Source organism: Oncorhynchus gorbuscha, linkage group LG02, assembly GCF_021184085.1.
Source record: "Oncorhynchus gorbuscha isolate QuinsamMale2020 ecotype Even-year linkage group LG02, OgorEven_v1.0, whole genome shotgun sequence".
Classification (NCBI taxonomy): Eukaryota; Metazoa; Chordata; class Actinopteri; order Salmoniformes; family Salmonidae; genus Oncorhynchus; species Oncorhynchus gorbuscha.
The window spans coordinates 109,509,312-109,536,635 of NC_060174.1; the positions used below are offsets into that span (position 1 = coordinate 109,509,312).

Consider the following 27,324-nt stretch of genomic DNA (forward strand, 5'->3'; position numbering starts at 1 on the left):
AGCTTAGACAGTTCCACGTCAACAGGTAAGACACCTGGACAGGTGAGAAAGACAGATGGAGCTGAAGTGGAACAGAATCCTCTGAGGAAGGATAGCTTAGACAGTTCCACGTCAACAGGTAAGACACCTGGACAGGTGAGAAAGACAGATGGAGCTGAAGTGGAACAGAATCCTCTGAGGAAGGATAGCTTAGACAGTTCCACAGGTCAACAGGTAAGACACCTGGACAGGTGAGAAAGACAGATGGAGCTGAAGTGGAACAGAATCCTCTGAGGAAGGATAGCTTAGACAGTTCCACGTCAACAGGTAAGACACCTGGACAGGTGAGAAAGACAGATGGAGCTGAAGTGGAACAGAATCCTCTGAGGAAGGATAGCTTAGACAGTTCCACGTCAACAGGTAAGACACCTGGACAGGTGAGAAAGACAGATGGAGCTGAAGTGGAACAGAATCCTCTGAGGAAGGATAGCTTAGACAGTTCCACGTCAACAGGTAAGACACCTGGACAGGTGAGAAAGACAGATGGAGCTGAAGTGGAACAGACAGAAACAAGTGAGAGAGAGCTGGTCTCCCGGTCTCTTTCATGTCTCGTCCTTCTGACCGTAGGTTACCAGATGCTGTCTCTGTTGGTGGGAGCTGGGGCAGGTGCTGCTGGGATGCTGTTGCTGTGCGTCGTAACATGTGTCATTGCCAGGTCAGTCATACACCCCTCATACCGTGCTGCTGAGTGTAAGAACACTGTTCATAACTTTATCCTGTTCAGTATTTGGCAGACATCAGGTTATCCAGACATGAATGATATATGGTTGTAAACACAGGAGACTGATATATGGTTGTAAACACAGGAGACTGATATATGGTTGTAAACACAGGAGACTGATATATGGTTGTAAACACAGGAGACTGATATATGGTTGTAAACACAGGAGACTGATATATGGTTGTAAACACAGGAGGCTGATATATGGTTGTACACACAGGAGACTGATATATGGTTGTAAACACAGGAGACTGATATATGGTTGTAAACACAGGAGATTGCATGCCAAGACAACCTGGGATCTGAAACCGGAGGACATAACAGAGCTCATACTAACTGACTGGGTAAGTGTCAGTACACACACACACACACACACACACACACACACACACACACACACACACACACACACACACACACACACACACACACACACACACACACACACACACACACACACACACACACACACACACACACACACACACACACACACACACACACACACACACCCAAACACACACACCCAAACACACACACACACACCCACCCTTCCTGTATCCTCCCCAACCTATCCTGTTTACTGCCCTGTTTTATGCCTCTCTCCTTGTCTGGTACCTCTCTCAACACAGCCTGATCTGATTGACTTTGTCTGGTACCTCTCTCAACACAGCCTGATCTGATTGACTTTGTCTGGTACCTCTCTCAACACAGCCTGATCTGATTGACTTTGTCTGGTACCTCTCTCAACACAGCCTGATCTGATTGACTTTGTCTGGTACCTCTCGCAACACAGCCTGGTCTGATTGACTTTGTCTGGTACCTCTCTCAACACAGCCTGGTCTGCACATCCCATTATTCTACGTGCTCCGTTTACTGAGTGGTGTCCATCACCAGCTTTGTTTTTCAACTCTCTCTCCACCTTCTACCAACTCTCTCTCCACCTTCTACCAACTCTCTCTCCACCTTATACCAACTCTCTCTCCACCTTCTACCAACTCTCTCTCCACCTTCTACCAACTCTCTCTCCACCTTCTACCAACTCTCTCTCCACCTTCTACCAGCTCTCTCTCCACCTCACACCAACTCTCTCTCCACCTTCTACCAGCTCTCTCTCCACCTTCTACCAGCTCTCTCTCCACCTCACACCAACTCTCTCTCCACCTTCTACCAGCTCTCTCTCCACCTTCTACCAGCTCTCTCTCCACCTTCTACCAACTCTCTCTCCACCTCATACCAACTCTCTCTCCACCTTATACCAACTCTCTCCACACCTTCTACCAGCTCTCTCTCCACCTTCTACCAACTCTCTCCACACCTTATACCAACTCTCTCCCTCTCCACACCTTATACCAACTCTCTCCACACCTTCTACCAACTATCTCTCCACACCTTCTACCAACTCTCCCCACCTTATACCAACTCTCTCCACCTTCTACCAACTCTCTCTCCACCTTATACCAACTCTCTCTCCACATTATACCAACTCTCTCTCCACCTTATACCAACTCTCTCCACCTTATACCAACTCTCTCCCCACTTTATACCAACTCTCTCCCCCTTATACCAACTCTCTCTCCACCTTATACCAACTCTCTCTCCACCTTATACCAACTCTCTCTCCACCTTATACCAACTCTCTCTCCACCTTATACCAACTCTCTCTCCACCTTATACCAACTCTCTCCCCACCTTATACCAACTCTCTCCCCACCTTATACCAACTCTCTCCACACCTTATACCAACTCTCTCTCCACCTTATACCAACTCTCTCCCCACCTTATACCAACTCTCTCCACCTTATACCAACTCTCTCCACCTTATACCAACTCTCCCACCTTCTACCAGCTCTCTCTCCACCTTCTACCAACTCTCTCTCCACCTCATACCAACTCTCTCTCCACCTTATACCAACTCTCCACACCTTCTACCAGCTCTCTCTCCACCTTCTACCAACTCTCTCCACACCTTATACCAACTCTCTCCCTCTCCCCACCTTCTACCCTCTCTCCACACCTTATACCAACTCTCTCCCACCTTCTACCAACTATCTCTCCACACCTTCTACCAACTCTCCCCACCTTATACCAACTCTCTCCACCTTCTACCAACTCTCTCTCCACCTTATACCAACTCTCTCTCCACATTATACCAACTCTCTCTCCACCTTATACCAACTCTCTCTCCACCTTATACCAACTCTCTCCACCTTATACCAACTCTCTCCCCACTTTATACCAACTCTCTCCACCTTATACCAACTCTCTCTCCACCTTATACCAACTCTCTCTCCACCTTATACCAACTCTCTCTCCACCTTATACCAACTCTCTCCCCACCTTCTACCAACTCTCTCCACCTTATACCAACTCTCTCCACCTTATACCAACTCTCTCCCCACCTTATACCAACTCTCTCCACACCTTATACCAACTCTCTCCCCACCTTCTACCAACTCTCTCCCCACCTTCTACCAACTCTCTCCACCGTATACCAACTCTCTCCACACCTTATACCAACTCTCTCTCCACCTTATACCAACTCTCTCCACCTTATACCAACTCTCTCCACCTTCTACCAACTCTCTCCACACCTTATACCAACTCTCTCCCTCTCCCCACCTTCTACCAACTCTCTCTCCACACCTTATACCAACTCTCTCCACACCTTCTACCAACTATCTCTCCACACCTTCTACCAACTCTCCCCACCTTATACCAACTCTCTCCACCTTCTACCAACTCTCTCTCCACCTTATACCAACTCTCTCTCCACATTATACCAACTCTCTCCACCTTCTACCAACTCTCTCCACACCTTATACCAACTCTCTCCCTCTCCCCACCTTCTACCAACTCTCTCTCCACACTTTATACCAACTCTCTCCCCTTATACCAACTCTCTCTCCACCTTATACCAACTCTCTCTCCACCTTATACCAACTCTCTCTCCACCTTATACCAACTCTCTCTCCACCTTATACCAACTCTCTCTCCACCTTATACCAACTCTCTCCCCACCTTATACCAACTCTCTCCCCACCTTATACCAACTCTCTCCACACCTTATACCAACTCTCTCTCCACCTTATACCAACTCTCTCCCCACCTTATACCAACTCTCTCCACCTTATACCAACTCTCTCCACCTTATACCAACTCTCCCCACCTTCTACCAGCTCTCTCTCCACCTTCTACCAACTCTCTCTCCACCTCATACCAACTCTCTCTCCACCTTATACCAACTCTCTCCACACCTTCTACCAGCTCTCTCTCCACCTTCTACCAACTCTCTCCACACCTTATACCAACTCTCTCCCTCTCCCCACCTTCTACCAACTCTCTCTCCACACCTTATACCAACTCTCTCCACACCTTCTACCAACTATCTCTCCACACCTTCTACCAACTCTCCCCACCTTATACCAACTCTCTCCACCTTCTACCAACTCTCTCTCCACCTTATACCAACTCTCTCTCCACATTATACCAACTCTCTCTCCACCTTATACCAACTCTCTCTCCACCTTATACCAACTCTCTCCACCTTATACCAACTCTCTCCCACTTTATACCAACTCTCTCCACCTTATACCAACTCTCTCTCCACCTTATACCAACTCTCTCTCCACCTTATACCAACTCTCTCTCCACCTTATACCAACTCTCTCCCCACCTTCTACCAACTCTCTCCACCTTATACCAACTCTCTCCACCTTATACCAACTCTCTCCCCACCTTATACCAACTCTCTCCACACCTTATACCAACTCTCTCCCCACCTTCTACCAACTCTCTCCCCACCTTCTACCAACTCTCTCCACCGTATACCAACTCTCTCCACACCTTATACCAACTCTCTCTCCACCTTATACCAACTCTTTCCACCTTATACCAACTCTCTCCACCTTCTACCAACTCTCTCCACACCTTATACCAACTCTCTCCCTCTCCCCACCTTCTACCAACTCTCTCTCCACACCTTATACCAACTCTCTCCACACCTTCTACCAACTATCTCTCCACACCTTCTACCAACTCTCCCCACCTTATACCAACTCTCTCCACCTTCTACCAACTCTCTCTCCACCTTATACCAACTCTCTCTCCACATTATACCAACTCTCTCTCCACCTTATACCAACTCTCTCTCCACCTTATACCAACTCTCTCCACCTTATACCAACTCTCTCCCCACTTTATACCAACTCTCTCCACCTTATACCAACTCTCTCTCCACCTTATACCAACTCTCTCTCCACCTTATACCAACTCCCTCTCCACCTTATACCAACTCTCTCCCCACCTTCTACCAACTCTCTCCACCTTATACCAACTCTCTCCACCTTATACCAACTCTCTCCCCACCTTATACCAACTCTCTCCACACCTTATACCAACTCTCTCCCCACCTTCTACCAACTCTCTCCCCACCTTCTACCAACTCTCTCCACCTTATACCAACTCTCTCCACACCTTATACCAACTCTCTCTCCACCTTATACCAACTCTCTCCACCTTATACCAACTCTCTCCACCTTATACCAACTCTCTCCCCACCTTATACCAACTCTCCCCACCTTATACCAACTCTCTCCACCTTATACCAACTCTCTCCACCTTATACCAACTCTTTCCACCTTATACCAACTCTCTCTCCACCTTCTACCAACTCTCTCCCTCTCTCCACCTTCTACCAACTCTCTCCACCTTATACCAACTCTCTCTCCACCTTATACCAACTCTCTCTCCACCTTCTACCAACTCTCTCCCTCTCTCCACCTTCTACCAACTCTCTCCACCTTCTACCAACTCTCTCCACCTTATACCAACTCTCTCTCCACCTTATACCAACTCTCTCCCCACCTTCTACCAACTCTCTCTCCACCTTCTACCAACTCTCTCTCCACCTTATACCAACTCTCTCCCCACCTTATACCAACTCTCTCCCCACCTTATACCAACTCTCTCCACCTTATACCAACTCTCTCCCTCTCTCCACCTTCTACCAACTCTCTCCACCTTATACCAACTCTCTCTCCACCTTATACCAACTCTCTCTCCACCTTCTACCAACTCTCTCCCTCTCTCCACCTTATACCAACTCTCTCCACCTTATACCAACTCTCTCCCCACCTTATACCAACTCTCTCCCCACCTTCTACCAACTCTCTCTCCACCTTCTACCAACTCTCTCTCCACCTTATACCAACTCTCTCCACCTTATACTAACTCTCTCCCCACCTTATACCAACTCTCTCCCCACCTTATACCAACTCTCTCCACCTTATACCAACTCTCTCCACCTTATACCAACTCTCTCCCCACCTTCTACCAACTCTCTCCCTCTCTCCACCTTATACCAACTCTCTCTCCACCTTCTACCAACTCTCTCCCTCTCTCCACCTTATACCAACTCTCTCCACCTTATACCAACTCTCTCCATCTTATACCAACTCTCTCCCCACCTTCTACCAACTCTCTCTCCACCTTCTACCAACTCTCTCTCCACCATCTACCAACTCTCTCCACCTTCTACCAACTCTCTCTCCACCTTCTACCAACTCTCTCTCCACCTTCTACCAACTCTCTCTCCACCTTCTACCAACTCTCTCCCTCTCTCCACCTTATACCAACTCTCTCCACCTTATACCAACTCTCTCCACCTTCTACCAACTCTCTCTCCACCTTATACCAACTCTCTCTCCACCTTCTACCAACTCTCTCCCTCTCTCCACCTTCTACCAACTCTCTCCACCTTATACCAACTCTCTCTCCACCTTATACCAACTCTCTCCCCACCTTCTACCAACTCTCTCTCCACCTTCTACCAACTCTCTCTCCACCTTATACCAACTCTCTCCACCTCATACCAACTCTCTCCCCACCTTATACCAACTCTCTCCCCACCTTATACCAACTCTCTCCACCTTATACCAACTCTCTCCCTCTCTCCACCTTCTACCAACTCTCTCCACCTTATACCAACTCTCTCTCCACCTTATACCAACTCTCTCTCCACCTTCTACCAACTCTCTCCCTCTCTCCACCTTATACCAACTCTCTCCACCTTATACCAACTCTCTCCCCACCTTATACCAACTCTCTCCCCACCTTCTACCAACTCTCTCTCCACCTTCTACCAACTCTCTCTCCACCTTATACCAACTCTCTCCACCTTATACCAACTCTCTCCCCACCTTCTACCAACTCTCTCTCCACCATCTACCAACTCTCTCCACCTTCTACCAACTCCCTCCCCACCTTATACCAACTCCTTCCCCACCTTATACCAACTCTCTCCACCTTATACCAACTCTCTCCACCTTATACCAACTCTCTCCCCACCTTATACCAACTCTCTCCACCTTATACCAACTCTTCCCACCTTATACCAACTCTCCACACCTTATACCAACTCTCTCCCCACCTTATACCAACACTCTCCACCTTCTACCAACTCTCTCCACCTTATACCAACTCTCCACACATTTGAACAATTTGTGCTCACCAGCACATCGTTTTTTAAAGTTTTTCCATACAGATTGTTTAGTGTGTCTTCTATCTTCTAGACTCTCTCTCAGGAAGAGGACTCTCTGTACGCCAGTAAATCCACCCTGACCGGACACCCGCGAGCCAACGGGGCCAATGGGAAAGGGACCAGAGGGGTTAATCCAGACCTCCATGGGCCCCAACCCACAGACCCTCCTGGAGGTCTACACTACAAACCCCCACCCATAGGCCCCCCTAACTGTGATCACGTACCCCTCCAGCACTCCAGCCTGGACACCACCACGACCTGGATAGAGGGGTAGGGAGCAGGGGGGGTGACATCACAGGTGACATCACAGGTAACAGCAGGGGTGACATCACGGGTGACATCACAGGTGACATCAGGGGTGAGAGAGGGTGACAGTTTCCAACCAGGAGAACACCTGTATGTCAGTTTCCAACCAGAACACCTATATGTTCTGCTGTTTTACAATCTGTTGTTATGAGCTGAACCCTGTTCAAATCAAAGCATATGTTATTGGTCACATACACATGGTTATCAGATGATATTGGTCACATACACATGTTTAGCAGATGTTATTGGTCACATGGTTAGCAGATGTTATTGGTCACATACACATGGTTAGCAGATGTTATTCGTCACATACACATGGTTATCAGATGTTATTGGTCACATGGTTAGCAGATGTTAATGGTCACATGGTTAGCAGATGTTATTGGTCACATACACATGGTTAGCAGATGTTATTCGTCACATACACATGATTAGCAGATGTTATTGGTCACATACACATGGTTAGCAGATGATATTGGTCACATACACATGGTTAGCAGATGCTATTGGTCACATACACATGGTTAGCAGATGTTATTGGTCACATACACATGGCTAGCAGATGTTATTGGTCACATACACATGGTTAGCAGATGTTAATGTGAGTGTAGTGAAATGCTTCTAGTTCCGACAGTGCAGTAGCAAGTATCTAACAATTCCCCAACTACCCAATACACACACATCTAAAGGGGTGAATGAGAATATGTACATATAAATATATGGATGAGTGATGGACGAACGGCATAAGCAAGGTGCAATAGATGGTATAAAATACAGTATATACATATGAGATGAGTAATGTAATATATGTAAACGCTATTAAAGTGGCATTTTATAAAGTCCCTAGTGATCCATTTATTAAAGTGTCCAGTGATTGGGTCTCAATGTAGGCAGCAGCCTCTCTGAGTTAGTGATTTCTGTTTAGCAGTCTGATGGCATTGAGATAGAAGCTGTTCTTCAGTCTCTCTGAGTTACTGGTGGCTGTTTAACAGTCTGATGGCCTTGAGATAGAAGCTGTTTAACAGTCTGATGGCCTTGAGTTAGAAGCTGTTTAACAGTCTGATGGCCTTGAGTTAGAAGCTGTTTAACAGTCTGATGGCCTTGAGATAGAAGCTGTTTAACAGTCTGATGGCCTTGAGATAGAAGCTGTTTAACAGTCTGATGGCCTTGAGATAGAAGCTGTTTAACAGTCTGAGGGCCTTGAGATAGAAGCTGTTTAACAGTCTGATGGCCTTGAGTTAGAAGCTGTTTAACAGTCTGATGGCCTTGAGATAGAAGCTGTTTAACAGTCTGATGGCCTTGAGATAGAAGCTGTTTTTCAGTCTCTCGGTCCCAGCTTTGATGCACCTGTACTGACCTCGCCTTCTGGATGATAGCGGGGTGAACAGGCAGTGGCTCGGGTGGTTGTTGTCCTTGATGATCTTTATGGCCTTCCTGTAACATCGGGTGGTGTAGGTGTCCTGGAGGGGAGGTAGTTTCCCCCGGTGATGCGTTGTGCAGACCTCACTACCCTCTGGAGAGCCTTACGGCTATGGGCGGAGCAGTTGCCGTACCAGGCGGTGATACAGCCCGACAGGATGCTCTCGATTGTGCATCTATAAAAGTTTGTCAGGGTTTTGGGTGACAAGCCAAATTTCTTCAGCGTCCTGAAGTTGAAGAGGCGCTGTTACGCCTTCTTCATCACCCTGTCTGTGTGGGTGGACCATTTCAGTTTGTCTGTGATGTGTACGCCGAGGAACATAAAACTTAATACTCTCTCCTGACCATGCTACTTTAGAGATGAACATGCTACTTTAGAGATGAACATGCTACTTTAGAGATGAACATGCTACTTTAGAGATGAACATGCTACTTTAGAGATGAACGTGCTACTTTAGAGATGAACGTGCTACTTTAGAGATGAACGTGCTACTTTAGAGATGAACATGCTACTTTAGATGAACATGCTACTTTAGAGATGAACATGCTACTTTAGTGATGAACATGCTACTTTAGAGATGAACATTCTACTTTAGTGATGAACATTCTACTTTAGTGATGAACATTCTACTTTAGTGATGAACATTCTACTTTAGTGATGAACATTCTACTACGCCGAGGGAACTTTCCACCTTCTCCTTCTCCGCTGCTGTCCCTTCGATGTGGATAGGGGGGTGCACCCTCTGCTGTGTCCTGAGGTCCACGATCATCTCCTTTGTTTTGTTGACGTTGAGTGAGAGGTTATTTTCCTGACACCACACTCTGAGGGCCCTCACCTCCTCCCTGTAGGCCGTCTCGTCGTTATTGGTAATCAAGCCCACTGCTGTTGTGTCGTCTGCAAACTTGATGATTGAGTTGGAGTCGTGCATGGCCACGCAGTCATGGGTGAACAGGGAGTACAGGCGGAGGCTGAGCATGCACCCTTGGTGGGGCCCCGGTGTTCAGGGTCAGTGAAAATGGTGGTGTTGTTTCCTACCTTCACCACCTGGGGGCGGCCCGTCAGGAAGTCCAGGATGGCAGGGTTGAGACCCAGGGCCTCCAGCTTGATTATGAGCTTGGAAGGTATGGTTTTGAACGCTGCGCTGTGGTCAATGAACAGCATTCTTACATAGGTATTCCTCTTGTCCAGATGGGTCAGGGCAGTGTGAAGTTGGATGGCGATTGCATCGTCTGTTGACCTGTTGGGGCGGTAAGCAAACTGAAGTGGGTCTAGGGTGTCAAGTAGGGTGGAGGTGATATGATCCTTGACTAGCCTATCAAAGCACTTCATGATGACAGGAAGTGAGTGCTACGGGGCGATAGTCATTTAGTTCAGTTACCTTTTCCTTTTGGGGACTATGTGAACATTGTTGTTATGATTTAAACCCTGTTGTTATGATTTAAACCCTGTTGTTATGATTTAAACCCTGTTGTTATGATTTAAACACTGCTGTTATGATTTAAACACTGTTGTTCTGATTTAAACCCTGTTGTTATGATTTAAACCCTGTTGTTATGATTTAAACCATGTTGTTCTGATTTAAACCCTGTTGTTATGATTTAAACCCTGTTGTTATGATTTAAACCCTGTTGTTCTGATTTAAACCCTGTTGTTATGATTTAAACCCTGTTGTTATGATTTAAACACTGCTGTTATGATTTAAACACTGTGACATGTTTTTGTTGAACTTCTAAATGCCTTGAAGAGTAAAAAGTGTTCCAGAAAAGTGTTTAGCTATCTGTTCAGATCATAAACACTTGGCTTTACAGTGTAGAAAGTAGGGGGGTATGGGTTAGTAGGGAGGGGGACAAAGGAGGGAAGGGGAGACAAGGAGGAGGGGGGACATGGGGGAGAGAGGCCAGCATCAAAGGACAACAGCCAGAGGAGGAAGAGGCGGATTCGGAGCTTGGGAATTGTGTCTTAACGTCCTAGTAAGACAAAAGCCGGAGTGAGAATGAATGCCGTGGTTGGGTCAGGAACTGGCAGGGAGGGTGGGGTTAACGCAGGACAAGCAGGAAAGGAAGGGCAACAAAAGACTCTAGAACCTGGACCAATAGAATGCTATCTGACTGGCTGATTGTCTCCAGGAGCCCAGGAGGGACACAATGGAGACTTCGTTTGTTTTGCTTTCTGTGAATGTAACGCTGTATTTATAAACTCTGGAATTATAAAAAAAACAATGTTGAATAAAATCCAAATAAGTTTATAATAGAGAGATTGTGGCCCAGGATATGACACAGTGGGTGGAGACAGAGGAATAACGTTTATCCAATACTCAAACCTTATTTTTGCCTGGCAACCCAAACACCTTGTTCCGGCCAAAAGCTACAGAATGAGTCGGGATCTGAGTCGGGATCTGAGTCGGGATCTGAGTCGGGATCTGAGTCGGGATCTGAGTCGGGATCTGAGTCGGATCTGAGTCGGGATCTGAGTACCTAACCGATGATTTCAAGAATGTAAATGGGGTGGCAGGTACACTAGCGGTTAAGAGCATTTGACCAGTAACCAAAAGGTTGCTGGTTTGAATATCAGAGCCGATTAGGTGAACAATATTGAGCAAGGCACTTAATCCTGATTGCTAATGTAAAATAATTCAGCTTGTTTCGTCAGGTAAACCCTATCCACGGCCAAGACAGCAGCTACTCTTCCTGGGGTTTATTATGGATCCCCATTAGTTCCTGCCAAGGCAGCAGCTACTCTTCCTGGGGTTTATTATGGATCCCCATTAGTTCCTGTCAAGGCAGCAGCTACTCTTCCTGGGGTTTATTATGGATCCCCATTAGTTCCTGCCAAGGCAGCAGCTACTCTTCCTGGGGTTTATTATGGATCCCCATTAGTTCCTGCCAAGGCAGCAGCTACTCTTCCTTCCTGGGGTTTATTATGGATCCCCATTAGTTCCTGCCAAGGCAGCAGCTACTCTTCCTTCCTGGGGTTTATTATGGATCCCCATTAGTTCCTGCCAAGGCAGTAGCTACTCTTCCTGGGGTTTATTATGGATCCCCATTAGTTCCTGCCATGGCAGCAGCTACTCTTCCTGGGGTTTATTATGGATCTCCATTAATAATTAGTAAATTGTGTAAGTGCTGTGCTTGTTGAATGTCCTTTCCTATAAGCTATAGGCTGTTGTCAATTTGTTTACAGTAAAACAGCATTGTATCCGGTCAAACACAATTTCTTCCAAAAGTTTACAAAGGGTCAGCCTTTTGAGCCAGTAAAGGGGGGCTTTCCTATTCTTAGGTAGCGGAATGACTTTATCTTCCCTCCAAGCCTGAGGGAACACGCTCTCTAGTAGGCTTAAATTGAAGATGTGGCAAATAGGAGTGGCAATATCGTAGGAGCAGCCCCCCAAAGAAATGCCACCCCACACCATGACTGACCCACCGCCAAACCGGTCATACTGGAGGATGTTGCAGGCAGCAGAATGTTCTCCACGGCTTCTCCCTACTCTGTCAGGTCTGTCACATGTGCTTAGTGTGAACCTGCTTTCATCTGTGAAGGGCACAGGGCGCCAGTGGCGAATTTGCCAATCTTGGTGTTCTCTGGCAAATGCCAAACGTCCTGCATGGTGTTGGGATGTAAGCACAACCCCCACCTGTGGACGTCGGGCCCTCATACCACCCTCATGGAGTCTGTTTCTGACCGTTTGAGCAGACACATGCACATTTGTCACCTGCTAGAGGTCATTTTGCAGGGCTCTGGCAGTGCTCCTCCTGCTCCTCCTTGCACAAAGGCGGAGGTAGCGGTCCTGCTGCTGGGTTGTTGCCCTCCTACGGCCTCCTCCACGTCTCCTGATGTACTGGCCTGTCTCCTGGTAGCGCCTCCATGCTCTGGACACTACACTGAAGTGTGATTGACTTGGAGTTACATTGTGTTGTTTAAGTGTTCCCTTTATTTTTTTGAGCAGTATATATATTTTATTGTTCAGGGAAGGGGGGGGGTCAAGGTGAGGAGGATTATTTAAGATACTGTTTGAAGAAGTTTCAGAAGTTTTCAGAAGATGGGCAGGGACTCTGCTGTTAGGGGTGGGAGGGCAGAGAAGAGCTTGGACTGGGCTGAGCGGGAGCTGCCCTCCTGTAGGGGTGGGGGGACAGAAAAGAGCTTGGACTGGGCTGAGTGGGAGCTGCCTCCTGTAGGGGTGGGAGGACAGAGAAGAGCTTGGACTGGGCTGAACGGGAGCTGCCTCCTGTAGGGGTGGGAGGGCAGAGAGACCAGAGGTGGCAGAACAGAGTGCTCAGGTTGGGGTGTAGGGTTGGAACAGAGCCTGAAGGTAGGGAGGGGCAGTTCCTCTTGCTGTTCCATAGGGAAGCACCATGGTCTAGTAGTGGATGGGTTGGGGTGTAGGGTTGGAGCAGAGCCTGAAGGTAGAGAGGGGCAGTTCCTCTTGCTGTTCTGTAGGTAACACCATGGTCTAGTAGTAGATGGGTTGGGGTGTAGGGTTGGAGCAGAGCCTGAAGGTAGAGAGGGGCAGTTCCTCTTGCTGTTCTGTAGGTAAGCACCATGGCCTGGAGTGGATGTGAGCTTCAACTGGAAGCCAGTGGAGTGTGAAGAGGAGCAGAGTGACATGGGAGAACTTGGGAAGGTTGAACACCAGGCGGGCAGCATCGTTCTGGATAAGTTGCAGGGGTTTGATGGCACAAGAGAGGGACCCAGCCAACAGCGAGTTGCAGTAGTCCAGACGGGAGATGACAAGTGGATTAGGACCTGCGCCACTCCCTGTGTGAGGTAGAGTCTCTCTACAGATGTTGTAGAGCATGAACCTGCAGGAGCGAGTCACTGCTTTGATGTTTACAGAGAACGACAGGGTGTTGTCCATGGTTACACCAAGGTTATTTGCTCTCTGGGAGGGCGACACCGTGATGGAGAGGTCTTGGAGCAGGCAGGCCTTCTCTGGGAAGAGGAGCAGATTCATCTGGTCCAGGTTGAGCTTGAGGTGGTGGGCTGACATCCAAGTTGAGATATCTGCCAGGCACACAGAGATGTGTGGCGCCACCTGGGTGTCAGAAGGGGGGAAGGAGAAAAGTAGTGGAGTGTAATCCTCATAGCAGTGATAGGAGAGACCATGCGAGGATATGACAGAGCTGAGTGACTTGGTCTATAGAGAGAAGAAGAGAGGGACTAGAACCGAGCCCTGGGGGACACCAGTAGTGAGAGTATGTGGTGCAGACACAGATCCTCTCCACGTCACCTGGTAGGAGCAGCCTGCTAGGTAGGATGCAATCCAAGAGTGGGCAGAGCCTGAGAAGCTCAGATCTGAGAGGGTGGAGAGGAGGATCTGATAGAGCCTGAGACACCCAGCCCTGAGAGGGTGGAGAGGAGGATCTGATAGAGCCTGAGACACTCAGCCCTGAGAGGGTGGAGAGGAGGATCTGATAGAGCCTGAGACACTCAGCCCTGAGAGGGTGGAGAGGTGGATCTGATAGAGCCTGAGTCGCCCAGCCCTGAGAGGGTGGAGAGGAGGCAGAGACTGAGACGCCCAGCCCTGAGAGGGTGGAGAGGAGGCAGAGACTGAGACGCCCAGCCCTGAGAGGGTGGAGAGGAGGCAGAGACTGAGATGCCCAGCCCTGAGAGGGGGGAGAGGAGGCAGAGACTGAGACGCCCAGCCCTGAGAGGGTGGAGAGGAGGCAGAGACTGAGATGCCCAGCCCTGAGAGGGTGGAGAGGAGGCAGAGACTGAGACGCCCAGCCCTGAGAGGGGGGAGAGGAGGCAGAGACTGAGTCTCCCAGCCCTGAGAGGGTGGAGAGGAGGATCTGATAGAGACTGAGACTCCCAGCCCTGAGAGAGTGGAGAGGAGGATCTGATAGAGACTGAGACTCCCAACCCTGAGAGGGTGGAGAGGAGGATCTGATAGAGACTGAGACTCCCAGCCCTGAGAGGGTGGAGAGGAGGATCTGATAGAGTCTGAGACAACCAGCCCTGAGAGGGTGGAGACCTGATGGTTCACTGTATCGGAGGCAGCAGATAGATCTAGGAGGATGTGGGCGGGAGGAGGGGATGAGGGAGGGAGGAGGGGATGAGGGAAGTGATGAATGGTCTCCAGAGATGGTCTGGAGAAGGGAGGAGGGGATGAGGGAGGGAGGAGGGGATGGGGGAGGGAGGAGGGGATGGGGGAAGGAGGAGGGGATGAGGGAGGGAGGAGGGGATGGAGCCAGTGGTCAGATGACTTAAATGTAATGTAAATGAGGATGAGAACAGAGGAAACAGTCAGCTTTGGCAGTGTGGAGAGCCTCTATGACACAGAGAAGAGCAGTCTCGGTTGAGTGAACAGTCTTGAAGCCTGATTGGTTAGGGTCCAGAAGATCATTCTGACAGAGTTGATCAGAAACAGCAAACAGGGTTTTGGAAAGAAAACACGTCAGATGAGTCAAGAGTTGGTTTCTTGAGGAGGGGATGAGGGAGGGAGGAGGGGATGAGGGAGGGGATGAGGGAGGGAGGAGGGGATGAGGGAGGGAGGAGGGGATGAGGGAGGGGATGAGGGATGGGAGGAGGGGATGAGGGAGGGAGGAGGGGATGAGGGGGAGGAGGGGGTGAGGGAGGGGATGAGGGAGGGAGGAGGGGATGAGGGAGGGAGGAGGGGATGAGGGAGGGAGGAGGGGATGGAGCCAGTGGTCAGGGATGAGTTGATGAGGGAAGTGAGGAGGGGATGAGGGAGGGAGGAGGGGATGAGGGAGGAGGGGATGAGGGAGGAGGGGATGGGGCCAGTGGTTAGGGATGAGTTGATGAGGGAAGTGAGGAGGGGATGAGGGAGGGAGGAGGGGATGAGGGAGGGAGGAGGGGATGAGGGAGGGAGGAGGGGATGCAGCCAGTGGTCAGGGATGAGTTGATGAGGGAAGTGAGGAGGGGATGAGGGAAGGAGGAGGGGATGAGGGAGGGAGGAGGGGATGAGGGAGGAGGGGATGGAGCCAGTGGTTAGGGATGAGTTGATGAGGGAAGTGAGGAGGGGATGAGGGAGGGAGGAGGGGATGAGGGAGGGAGGAGGGGATGCAGCCAGTGGTTAGGGATGAGTTGATGAGGGACGTGAGGAGGGGATGAGGGAGGGAGGGGGATGAGGAGGGAGGAGGGGATGAGGGAGGGAGGAGGGGATGGAGCCAGTGGTCAGGGATGAGTTGATGAGGGAAGTGAGGAGGGGATGTGGGCGGGAGGAGGGGATGAGGGAGGGAGGAGGGGATGAGGGAAGTGATGAATGGGAGAAGGTCTCCAGAGATGGTCTGGAGAAGGGAGGAGGGGATGAGGGAGGGAGGAGGGGATGGGGGAAGGAGGAGGGGATGAGGGAAGGAGGAGGGGATGAGGGAGGGAGGAGGGGATGGAGCCAGTGGTCAGAGATGAGTTGATGAAGGAAGTGCCTTCGATAAAAGACTGTGCAGCATCCTTTTAAATTATAATACGTGATCTAAAAATATTTTATTTATTTTTTCCCTTGAAGTATACTTTTTTTGGATTACCAATGTTACGGTCCCCACAACAACAAACAAAAATACATGTCATTTGGTCCTTGAAACATTAATTTGAAATACTGTTGAATTTCATTAATTTATATGGAGGACTGCTCCTACAGGGGAATGCCAAAATGGCCGGTGGCTTCAAAGCCTCTCAATGGCCAATGTATAACATCAACTTTCTAGGGGTTTTATACATCATTCGGTGGGCGTTACGTCCTAATCCAACAGTGACACCTGGTGGCCACTGTAGGTACTACACTCAGGTTTTGCTTTTCTAGAAACCAATGACCGCAAATGATGCAGTCCAGCCACTTCAATGTTTAGTTGTCAGAAAACATATGAAAAAGAGTTTCATGAATTCCGTCACACATTTTATACCAATACATTTTTTATTTTATTTTTTATTTTATTTTACACAATTAATTATTAAAGAGTTTCATAAATTCCGTCACACATTTAAAAAAAAATATTTTACACAATTACACAAACAGTGTGGCAGTCATAAATTATTGTAAAAATAACAGCACACATCCAATGGTTTCAAAATACAACTTTTTAAAACATTCTTCTCTAAAGTAGTATTTTCCAATACTGTCCTTCACATCCAATTGACTATGCTGGTTTTTACATGATCAGTTCTGAGTTATTGATCGTTGTTGTTAATCAATCATTAAGTGGAGGTAACCTACTGTAACAGTGTAGTTGAAATATCAATCAACAAAGTGTTTTCATCCTGATCCTAGATCTGTTTGTAGATCTGTTTGTGACATCATGACAACGACAGCAAGAGCCCAAACTGGTCTAGGGTCAGCCCAAAGAGCAACACTGTAATTCCAACCAGTTGCCATTGAAATGACATCTTTTCTCAACCAGTTTTGATCACTGGGGAAACTAACAAAAGTCGTGACATAGTTCAGACAGAAAGTGCATTTCCTTGAGCGTCTATACAAGTCTATCATGTTGGTGTAAGGCACAGCTAAACGAGTTTGACAGTTTGAGCCTTGTCACGTAACGACAACACAGACAGATCAGTAATATAATAATAATAATATATGCCATTTAGCAGACGCTTTTATCCAAAGCGACTTACAGTCATGTGTGCATACATTCTACGTATGGGTGGTCCCGGGGATCGAACCCACTACCCTGGCGTTACAAGCGCCATGCTCTACCAACTGAGTTACAGAAGGACCAGACAGGTAAACAGGTAAGTAGGACATGATATACAGTCAGAACCTGTGAATTAGGTAGATTACCGCGGTCTGCTATTACGGTCGCTCTGTTTGATATCAATATTCATTTCACTTCAGAGACTTCTAGCTACTTATTAAAACATTTTGGAAAATCAATTTGCTTATTTCCCATTTTTTTGTTGTTGCAACAACGTGAATAATTGAATCATGTACAACGTCATAACAGCGACTAATTATTCCACAGTGAGAGATCGGAATATCAGAAGAATTGTGTTTAATTAAAACGCGGCCTTTACTTGACAGAGAAATTGACGCTGAGAAAAGATGGGAAATCAAACCAAAAGCAACACCTGTGATTCCGACGCACCTGTGATTCCGACGCACCTGTGATTCCGACGCACCTGTGATTCCGACGCACCTGTGATTCCGACGCACCTGTGATTCCGACGCACCTGTGATTCCGACGCACCTGTGATTCCGACGCACCTGTGATTCCGACGCACCTGTGATTCCGACGCACCTGTGATTCCGACGCACCTGTGATTCCGACGCCCAACAAACAAAAGTTCACTTAGCAGACTCTCTTATTCAGAGCAACCTCAAGGACACATTCGACAGATTTTTCCACCTTGCCGGCTCGATGATTTGAACCAAGGACCTTTTGGTTACTGGCCCAACCGCTACCTGCCACCCTGTACATAAAAAGATGCATTGGAATGACTGCATTGATCATAGACATAGGTTATTATTATGGATGGCAGAAATATAACATGTGTATGAATAATATATAAGTGACCAGATTGAAGGAGCTCTGCAATATTTTCCCCAGGGCCCAAAAGCTATTATGTTACTGAAGCCCTCTAGAAACATCCAAAATCTGACTTCATATCAGAACAATTCAAACTGAAGTAATCGATCTCTTAGAGTCCTCGACTGCTGATTGGTTTAAGAGTCCAGCTCTGTTTGTCCATCCACATGCCACCATGGGCAAATTTTCCAAAACACAGATTAAGTATAGATCTACAGTAGGTGCCAGAACAGACCCCACAGAGTGAGAGAGAAGAGAAGAGAACAAATCAAAGGGCACCAGGCCAAGGTTTCTAGTCTTGCCTCACCAGCCTCAGGTGAGGAGAGGGTCATCGTCTCCGGCCAGGCCTTCCTCTTCTGGGATGAGGACCTCTGCCTCTTTACTTTCATCCACCCCCAGCAGCCCCACAATCCTGTAGGTCACAGAAAGAGCAAGAGAAGGAGCCAGAGAGAGGGAAAGAGACGGGGAGAGAGTGAGACGGTGAGACAGGGAGATATGTGGAGAGAAACAGGGAGATATGTGGAGAGAAACAGTGAGAGAGAGCGAGACGGAGAGATTGACAGAGATTGAGAGAGAGACAGGGAGAGAGAGAGAGAGACAGGGAGAGAGAGCGAGACTGAGAGATTGAGAGAGAGACCGGGAGAGAGACAGAGAGAGAGACAGAGAGAGACAGGGAGAGAGAGAGCGAGACGGAGAGATTGACAGAGAGACCGGGAGAGAGACAGAGAGAGAGAGACAGAGAGAGACAGGGAGAGAGAGAGCGAGATGGAGAGATTGACAGAGAGACCAGGAGAGAGACAGAGAGAGAGACAGAGAGAGACAGGGAGAGAGAGAGCGAGACGGAGAGATTGACAGAGAGACAGGGAGAGAGACAGAGAGAGAGACAGAGAGAGACAGGGAGAGAGAGAGCGGGACGGAGAGATTGACAGAGAGACAGGGAGAGAGACAGAGAGAGACAGGGAGAGAGAGAGCGAGACGGAGAGATTGACAGAGACAGGGAGAGAGACAGAGAGAGACAGGGAGAGAGAGAGCGAGATGGAGAGATTGACAGAGAGACCGGGAGAGAGACAGAGAGAGACAGGGAGTCCAAAGAACCTGCCTCCAGTCTCTCACTACATCCTTTGACCTGCATAGAGTCTGACAGAGACAGGGAGAGAGACAGAGAGAGAGACAGAGAGAGACAGGGAGAGAGAGAGCGAGATGGAGAGATTGACAGAGAGACCGGGAGAGAGACAGAGAGAGACAGGGAGTCCAAAGAACCTGCCTCCAGTCTCTCACTACATCCTTTGACCTGCATAGAGTCTGGCATTATAGAAGAGGACAGGTGAACGGCAGATTCCCTGTGGAATACAGTTTGTAGTTTTCACCTTTTCGGGGCTTTTAATTCAGTGCAGATGAAAGAAAGGAGACAATATAATAATAATAATAATAATATATGCCATTTAGCAGACGCTTTTATCCAAAGCGACTTACAGTCATGTGTGCATACATTCTACGTATGGGTGGTCCTGGGAATCGAACCCACTACCCTGGCGTTACAAGCGCCATGCTCTACCAACTGGGCTACAGAAGGACCACTGAGACAAGGAGGGGAAGCCTCTTAAAAGTTATAGAGATGCACACAAGGGGAGTCAGTAGCGGTTCCAGACAGCCAGAGAACCTGTTGGTTTGTTTACGCGGCAGGATGGGAGAGCCAGCAGGATGGGAGAGCCAGCAGGATGGGAGAGCCAGCAGGATGGGAGAGCCAGCGTGGCAGGATGGGAGAGCCAGCGTGGCAGGATAGGAGAGCCAGCAGGATAGGAGAGCCAGCAGGATGGGAGAGCCAGCGTGGCAGAATAGGAGAGCCAGCAGGATGGGAGAGCCAGCGTGGCAGGTTGGGAGAGCCAGCGCGGCAGGATGGGAGAGCCAGCAAGATGGGAGAGCCAGCAGGATGGGAGAGCCAGCAGGATGGGAGAGCCAGCAGGATGGGAGAGCCAGCAGGATGGGAGAGCCAGCGTGGCAGGATGGGAGAGCCAGCAGGATGGGAGAGCCAGCAGGATGGGAGAGCCAGCGTGGCATGATGGGAGAGCCAGCGTGCCAGCTCATCAGAGCGAGGTTAAGGTTATGAAAAGGGTTAGGCTTAGCTATAATGCTACAGTTGTCAACTGTTGTCCCTGACTCGACCACTAGATGGCGCTGTAGGCCTACTCCATCTCGCCACAACCGTAACCAGACCAACAGCATCATAACACTGATCCAATGAAACGCCTACGAAGAACGACCTTTGCAACCAGATTCACAACAACATCCAGCCCTTGATAAGGAAAGGAAAGCTGACAGAAGTCACTCAAATCAAATTTTATTTGTCACATACACATGGTTAGCAGATGTTAATGCGAGTGTAGCGAAATGCTTGTACTTGAGTGTGTATTCATGTGGTTGGCTGAGTAACATCATGGGGCAGAAGGTAGCCTAGTTCTTAGAGATGTGAGCCAGCAACTGCTGGGATGCCACTTTAAAATATTGGGTCTGATGAGGAAAAATCTGTCGGGAAGTGAGCTGGCAACAGTAGCGTTGCTGGTATCAAATCCTAGAGGACGTTGCCACCGTTGCGCCCTTGAGCAAAGCACTTAAACACCCCCCCATTGTGGCAGTAGTAGTGGTAGTATATTAGTAGTAGAATATTATTATTAGTAGTATATTAGTAGTAGTAGTATATTATTATTATTAGTAGTAGTAGTAGTAGTAGTAGTAGTATATTAGTAGTAGTATATTATTATTATTATTATTAGTAGTAGTATATTATTATTATTATTATTAGTAGTAGTATATTAGTAGTAGTAGTAGTAGTAGTATATTAGTAGTAGTATATTATTATTATTATTATTATTATTAGTAGTAGTATATTAGTAGTAGTAGTATATTATTATTAGTAGTATATTAGTAGTAGTAGTATATCAGTAGTAGTAGTAGTATATTAGTTGTAGTATTATTATATTAGTATATCAGTATATTATTATTAGTAGTAGTATATTAGTTGTAGTATTATTATATTAGTAGTAGTAGTATATTATTATTATTAGTAGTATATTAGTAGTAGTAGTAGTAGTAGTAGTATATTATTATTAGTAGTAGTAGTATTATACTATTATTATTATTATTAGTAGTATATTAGTAGTAGTAATAGTCGTCGTATATTAGTAGTATATTATTATTATTATTAGTAGTATATTAGTAGTAGTAGTAGTAGTAGTAGTAGTATATTAGTAGTAGTAGTAGTAGTAGTAGTATATCAGTAGTATATTATTATTAGTATTAGTAGTAGTATAGTAGTAGTATATTATTATTATTATTAGTAGTATATATATAGTAGTAGTAGTAGTAGTAGTAGTATATTAGTAGTAGTAGTAGTAGTAGTAGTATATCAGTAGTATATTATTATTATTATTAGTAGTAGTAGTAGTAGTATTATATTATATTATTATTAGTAGTAGTAGTATATCAGTAGTAGTAGTAGTCTTCGTATATTAGTAGCAATAGTAATATATTAGTAGCAATAGTAGTATATTAGTAGTAGTATATTATTATTAGTAGTATATTAGTAGTAGTAGTATATTAGTAGTATATTATATTAGTATTAGTAGTAGTAGTATATTAGTTGTAGTATTATTATATTAGTAGTAGTAGTATATTATTATTATTATTATTAGTAGTATATTAGTAGTAGTAGTAGTAGTAGTAGTAGTATATTAGTTGTAGTATTATTATATTAGTATATCAGTATATTATTATTAGTAGTAGTATATTAGTTGTAGTATTATTATATTAGTAGTAGTAGTATATTATTATTATTATTATTAGTAGTATATTAGTAGTAGTAGTAGTAGTAGTATATTATTATTATTAGTAGTAGTAGTAGTATATTAGTAGTAGTAGTAGTCGTAGTATATTAGTAGCAATAGTAGTATATTAGTAGAAATAGTAGTATATTAGTAGTAGTACATTAGTAGTAGTAGTCGTATATTAGTAGTAGTAGTCGTATATTAGTAATAGTATATTAGTAGTAGTATATTAGTAGTAGTAGTAGTAGTCGTATATTAGTAGTAGTAGTAGTAGATTAGTAGCAATAGTAGTATATTAGTAGTAGTACATTAGTAGTAGTAGTCATATATTAGTAGTAGTAGTATATTAGTAGTAGTAGTAGTAGATTTGTCGTAGTAGGAAGTATATTAGTAGATGTATAGTATTAGTAGCATATAATACTCACACTAGCAGGACCAACGGGATGACACAGAGTCCAGCAGACAACAGGAAGCAGAATCCAGGGTACCAGGTTACCGTGGCAGCGTAGAGACTACTGAACACAGCTATCGCCACACTGTTGTTCACACTGTCCAGGCAAGCCAAGCACGCAAACAACGCTCCTACACACACACACACACACACACACACACACACACACACACACACACACACACACACACACACACACACACACACACACACACACACACACACACACACACACACACACACACACACACACACACACACACACACACACACACACACACACACACACACACACACACACACACACACGAGAGAGAGAATACACTGTCAGATAAATTGGTTCAAAGTTAAAGGTTAAGCATCACTGCCCCCGCGGAAGTGCTGAAAAAGTACGTTCCTACATGTCGACACTTCAGCCTAACGTTGAGACAGAAAGAGTCTCCATGTCGACACTTCAGCCTAACGTTGAGACAGAAAGAGTCTCCATGTCAACACTTCAGCCTAACGTTGAGACAGAAAGAGTCTCCATGTCAACACTTCAGCCTAACGTTGAGACAGAAAGAGTCTCCATGTCGACACTTCAGCCTAACGTTGAGACAGAAAGAGTCTCCATGTCAACACTTCAGCCTAACGTTGAGACAGAAAGAGTCTCCATGTCAACACTTCAGCCTAACGTTGAGACAGAAAGAGTCTCCATGTCAACACTTCAGCCTAACGTTGAGACAGAAAGAGTCTCCATGTCAACACTTCGGCCTAACGTTGAGACAGAAAGAGTCTCCATGTCAACACTTCGGCCTAACGTTGAGACAGAAAGAGTCTCCATGTCAACACTTCGGCCTAACGTTGAGACAGAAAGAGTCTCCATGTCAACACTTCAGCCTAACGTTGAGACAGTCTCCATGACAACACTTCAGCCTAACGTTGAGACAGAAAGAGCAGGGTACAACTCCTGTTATCTAGGTCCGGGACAAAAGAGTTGCTTTACGTTCCACATGGTTTCGTCAAGTGTCCGTGTAGGAGAGGACGGCTTAAAAGAAGAGCACTTCAGACATTGCTCTCTGGTCAGACAAGGGTCCTCCTCTGTGGTCTAGAACGTTCTCTGTTTAAACTAACCATGGCTCAGGAATGCACAAACACAGGTGCAGACACATGACAACATAACATATAAACGTGGATTTAGTACTGTAGATATGTGGTAGTGGTGGAGTAGGGGCCTGAGGGCACACAGTGTGTTGTGAAATCTGTAATGTATAGTAACTTTTTGAAATGATCCATAATAAACCCCAGGAAGAGTAGCTGCTGCCTTGGCAGGAACTAATGGGGATCCATAATAAACCCCAGGAAGAGTAGCTGCTGCCTTGGCAGGAACTAATGGGGATCCATAATAAACCCCAGGAAGAGTAGCTGCTGCCTTGGCAGGAACTAATGGGGATCCATAATAAACCCCAGGAAGAGTAGCTGCTGCCTTGGCAGGAACTAATGGGGATCCATAATAAACCCCAGGAAGAGTAGCTGCTGCCTTGGCAGGAACTAATGGGGATCCATAATAAACCCCAGGAAGAGTAGCTGCTGCCTTGGCAGGAACTAATGGGGATCTATAATAAACCCCAGGAAGAGTAGCTGCTGCCTTGGCAGGAACTAATGGGGATCCATAATAAACCCCAGGAAGAGTAGCTGCTGCCTTGGCAGGAACTAATGGGGATCCATAATAAACCCCAGGAAGAGTAGCTGCTGCCTTGGCAGGAACTAATGGGGATCCATAATAAACCCCAGGAAGAGTAGCTGCTGCCTTGGCAGGAACTAATGGGGATCCATAATAAACCCCAGGAAGAGTAGCTGCTGCCTTGGCAGGAACTAATGGGGATCTATAATAAACCCCAGGAAGAGTAGCTGCTGCCTTGGCAGGAACTAATGGGGATCCATAATAAACCCCAGGAAGAGTAGCTGCTGCCTTGGCAGGAACTAATGGGGATCCATAATAAACCTCAGGAAGAGTAGCTGCTGCCTTGGCAGGAACTAATGGGGATCCATAATAAACCCCAGGAAGAGTAGCTGCTGCCTTGGCAGGAACTAATGGGGATCCATAATAAACCTCAGGAAGAGTAGCTGCTGCCTTGACAGGAACTAATGGGGATCCATAATAAACCCCAGGAAGAGTAGCTGCTGCCTTGGCAGGAACTAATGGGGATCCATAATAAACCCCAGGAAGAATAGCTGCTGCTTTGGCAGGAACTAATGGGGATCCATAATAAACCCCAGGAAGAATAGCTACTGCCTTGACAGGAACTAATGGGGATCCATAATAAACCCCAGGAAGAGTAGCTGCTGCCTTGGCAGGAACTAATGGGGATCCATAATAAACCCCAGGAAGAGTAGCTGCTGCCTTGGCAGGAACTAATGAGGATCCATAATAAACACAAAGGCATGAAAATAAGTCTAAATAAATCTGTGTGTTTCCTCCTCAATTATTTTATTAACGGATTGCGGTCGTGTTTTAAAGCATTAGTTTAGTCAAAGAAAGTGAACTAAAACTCACCCTGCTCGGTCTTTGACACGATCTTCGACATCATGGATCTCAGCACGGGGAATGGCATGATGGCCAGAAGCATTGGAAGCCTGACTGAGGAGAACAAACATGACAGTTTCCTTGTAGATTTCATTCTGGAATTGTTGCTTGTCAGTTTTTACTTTTCACAGCATTGTTATCCCATGTATGATTGTTTTGTTGTTGCTCAAACATATTGTTCATTTTTGTAATATTTCCTATACATTTCTTTGGCAACAGTGTTGTCCCTTTTTGGAAAGGAGCTTAGATAGAGACCTGATTGGCTGAAATGTTGGCTAAACCTTTGTGGTAATCCATGTATTACAAAGATAATTGAAATCTAGTGGCTCGTTGTATTATGATGTAATGTACATCTGAATGAGTCTCCTTAACGTTTTCATTGTATCAGATTGCATAGTCAAATAAAACAGCCTCGGAACGTTGCCAAGTAAATCGTCCAATCAAATTCAGGCTGCACTTCATTCAGTTCAGTGTGTGAAATCGGAGGGCCTGTTGTCCGGACCTCTGGCAGTCTCTATGGGGGTACCACAGGGTTCAATTCTCGGGCCGACACTTTTCTCTGTATACATCAACGATGTTGTTCTCGCTGCGGGTGATTCCTTGATCCACCTCTATGCAGACGACACCATTCTGTATACATCTGGCCCCTTCCTTGGACACTGTGCTAATAAACCTCCAGATGAGCTTCAATGCCGTACAACTCTCCTTCCGTGGCCTCCAACTGCTCTTAAACGCTAGTAAAACTAAATGCATGCTCTTCAACCGATCGCTGCCCACACCTGCCCGCCCGCCCAGCATCACTACTCTGGACGGTTCTGACTTAGAATATGTGGACAACTACAAATACCTAGGTGTCTGGTTAGACTGTAAACTCTCCTTCCAGACTCACATTAAACATTTCCAATCCAAAATGAAATCGACTTCCTATTTCGCAACAAAGCATCCTTCACTAACACCGCCAAACATACCCTCGTAAAACTGACTATCCTACCAATTCTTGACTTTGGCGATGTCATTTACAAAATTAGGTCCCAATACTCTACTCAGCAAATCGGATGCAGTCTATCACAGTGCCATCCGTTTTGTCACCAAAGCCCATATTCTACCCACCACTGCGACCTGTAAACTCTCGTTGGCTGGCCCTCGCTACATATTCGTTGCCAGACCCACTGGCTCCAGGTCATCTATAAGTCTCTGCTAGGTAAAGCTCTGCCTTATCTCAACTCACTGGTCACCATAGCAACACCCACCCATAGCACGCGCTGCAGCAGGTATATCTCACTGGTCATCCCCAAAGCCAATTCCTACTTTGGCCACCTGTCGTTCCAGTACTCTGCTGCCTGTGACTGGAACGAATTTCAAAAATCGCTGAAGCTGGAGACTTTTATATCCCTCACCAACTTTAAACATCAGCTATCTGAGCAGCAAACCGATCGCTGCAGCTGTACACAACCCATCTGTAAATAGCCCACCCAATCTACCTACCTCATCCCCATATTGTTTTTATTTACTTTTCTGCTCTTTTGCACACCAGTATCACTACTTACACACACCATCATCTGCTCATCATCATCTCCTCATCTATCACTCCAGTGTTAATTTGCTAAATTGTAATTACTTCGCTACCATGGCCTATTTATTGCCTTACCTCCTCACGCCATTTGCACACACTGCATATAGACTTTATTTTACTGTATGGTTGTTTATTCCATGTGTAACTCTGTGTTGTTGTTTGTGTCTCACTGCTTTGTTTTATCTTGGCCAGGTCACAGTTGTACATGAGAACTTGTTCTCAACTAGCCTTCCTGGTTGCCCCATCATCACCCTGTGGACTATACTGGGAGCCCTCCCCTGTCTCATCACCCTGTAGACTATACTGGGAGCCCTCCCCTGCCTCATCACCCTGTAGACTATACTGGGAGCCCTCCGTTGTCTCATCACCCTGTAAACTATACTGGGAGCTCTCCCCTGTCTCATCACCCT

At 46.6% G+C, this 27,324-nt stretch overlaps 2 protein-coding genes across 3 annotated transcripts in view; one reads left to right on the forward strand and one right to left on the reverse strand.

Moving 5' to 3' along the window:
• LOC123995277 (B-cell receptor CD22-like) overlaps positions 1-7,906 on the forward strand; it is a 43,618-nt gene extending 35,712 nt beyond the window's left edge. The window contains exons 9-11 of the mRNA XM_046298781.1: positions 607-694; positions 1,035-1,104; positions 7,333-7,906. Coding sequence (XP_046154737.1) covers positions 607-694; positions 1,035-1,104; positions 7,333-7,575 — 401 coding nt within the window. The 3' untranslated portion in view covers positions 7,576-7,906. The remainder of the gene's footprint in view (positions 1-606; positions 695-1,034; positions 1,105-7,332) is intronic.
• An 8,979-nt stretch (positions 7,907-16,885) lies between these two features.
• Positions 16,886-27,324, reverse strand: part of LOC123995284 (solute carrier family 46 member 3-like) — an 82,157-nt gene continuing 71,718 nt past the window's right edge. Inside the window, exons 4-8 of one of the 2 annotated variants that reach the window (XR_006831803.1) lie at positions 25,312-25,395; positions 22,750-22,906; positions 18,811-18,915; positions 18,131-18,387; positions 16,886-18,062 (exon numbers count right to left, since the gene is read on the reverse strand). Coding sequence is in view for 1 of the 2 variants with exons in the window: in XM_046298794.1 (XP_046154750.1) it covers positions 18,816-18,915; positions 22,750-22,906; positions 25,312-25,395 (341 nt within the window). In the remaining variant the exon portion in view is untranslated. Of the gene's footprint in view, positions 18,388-18,810; positions 18,916-22,749; positions 22,907-25,311; positions 25,396-27,324 lie in introns of both variants that reach the window. The other variant, XM_046298794.1, reaches the window with a different exon arrangement.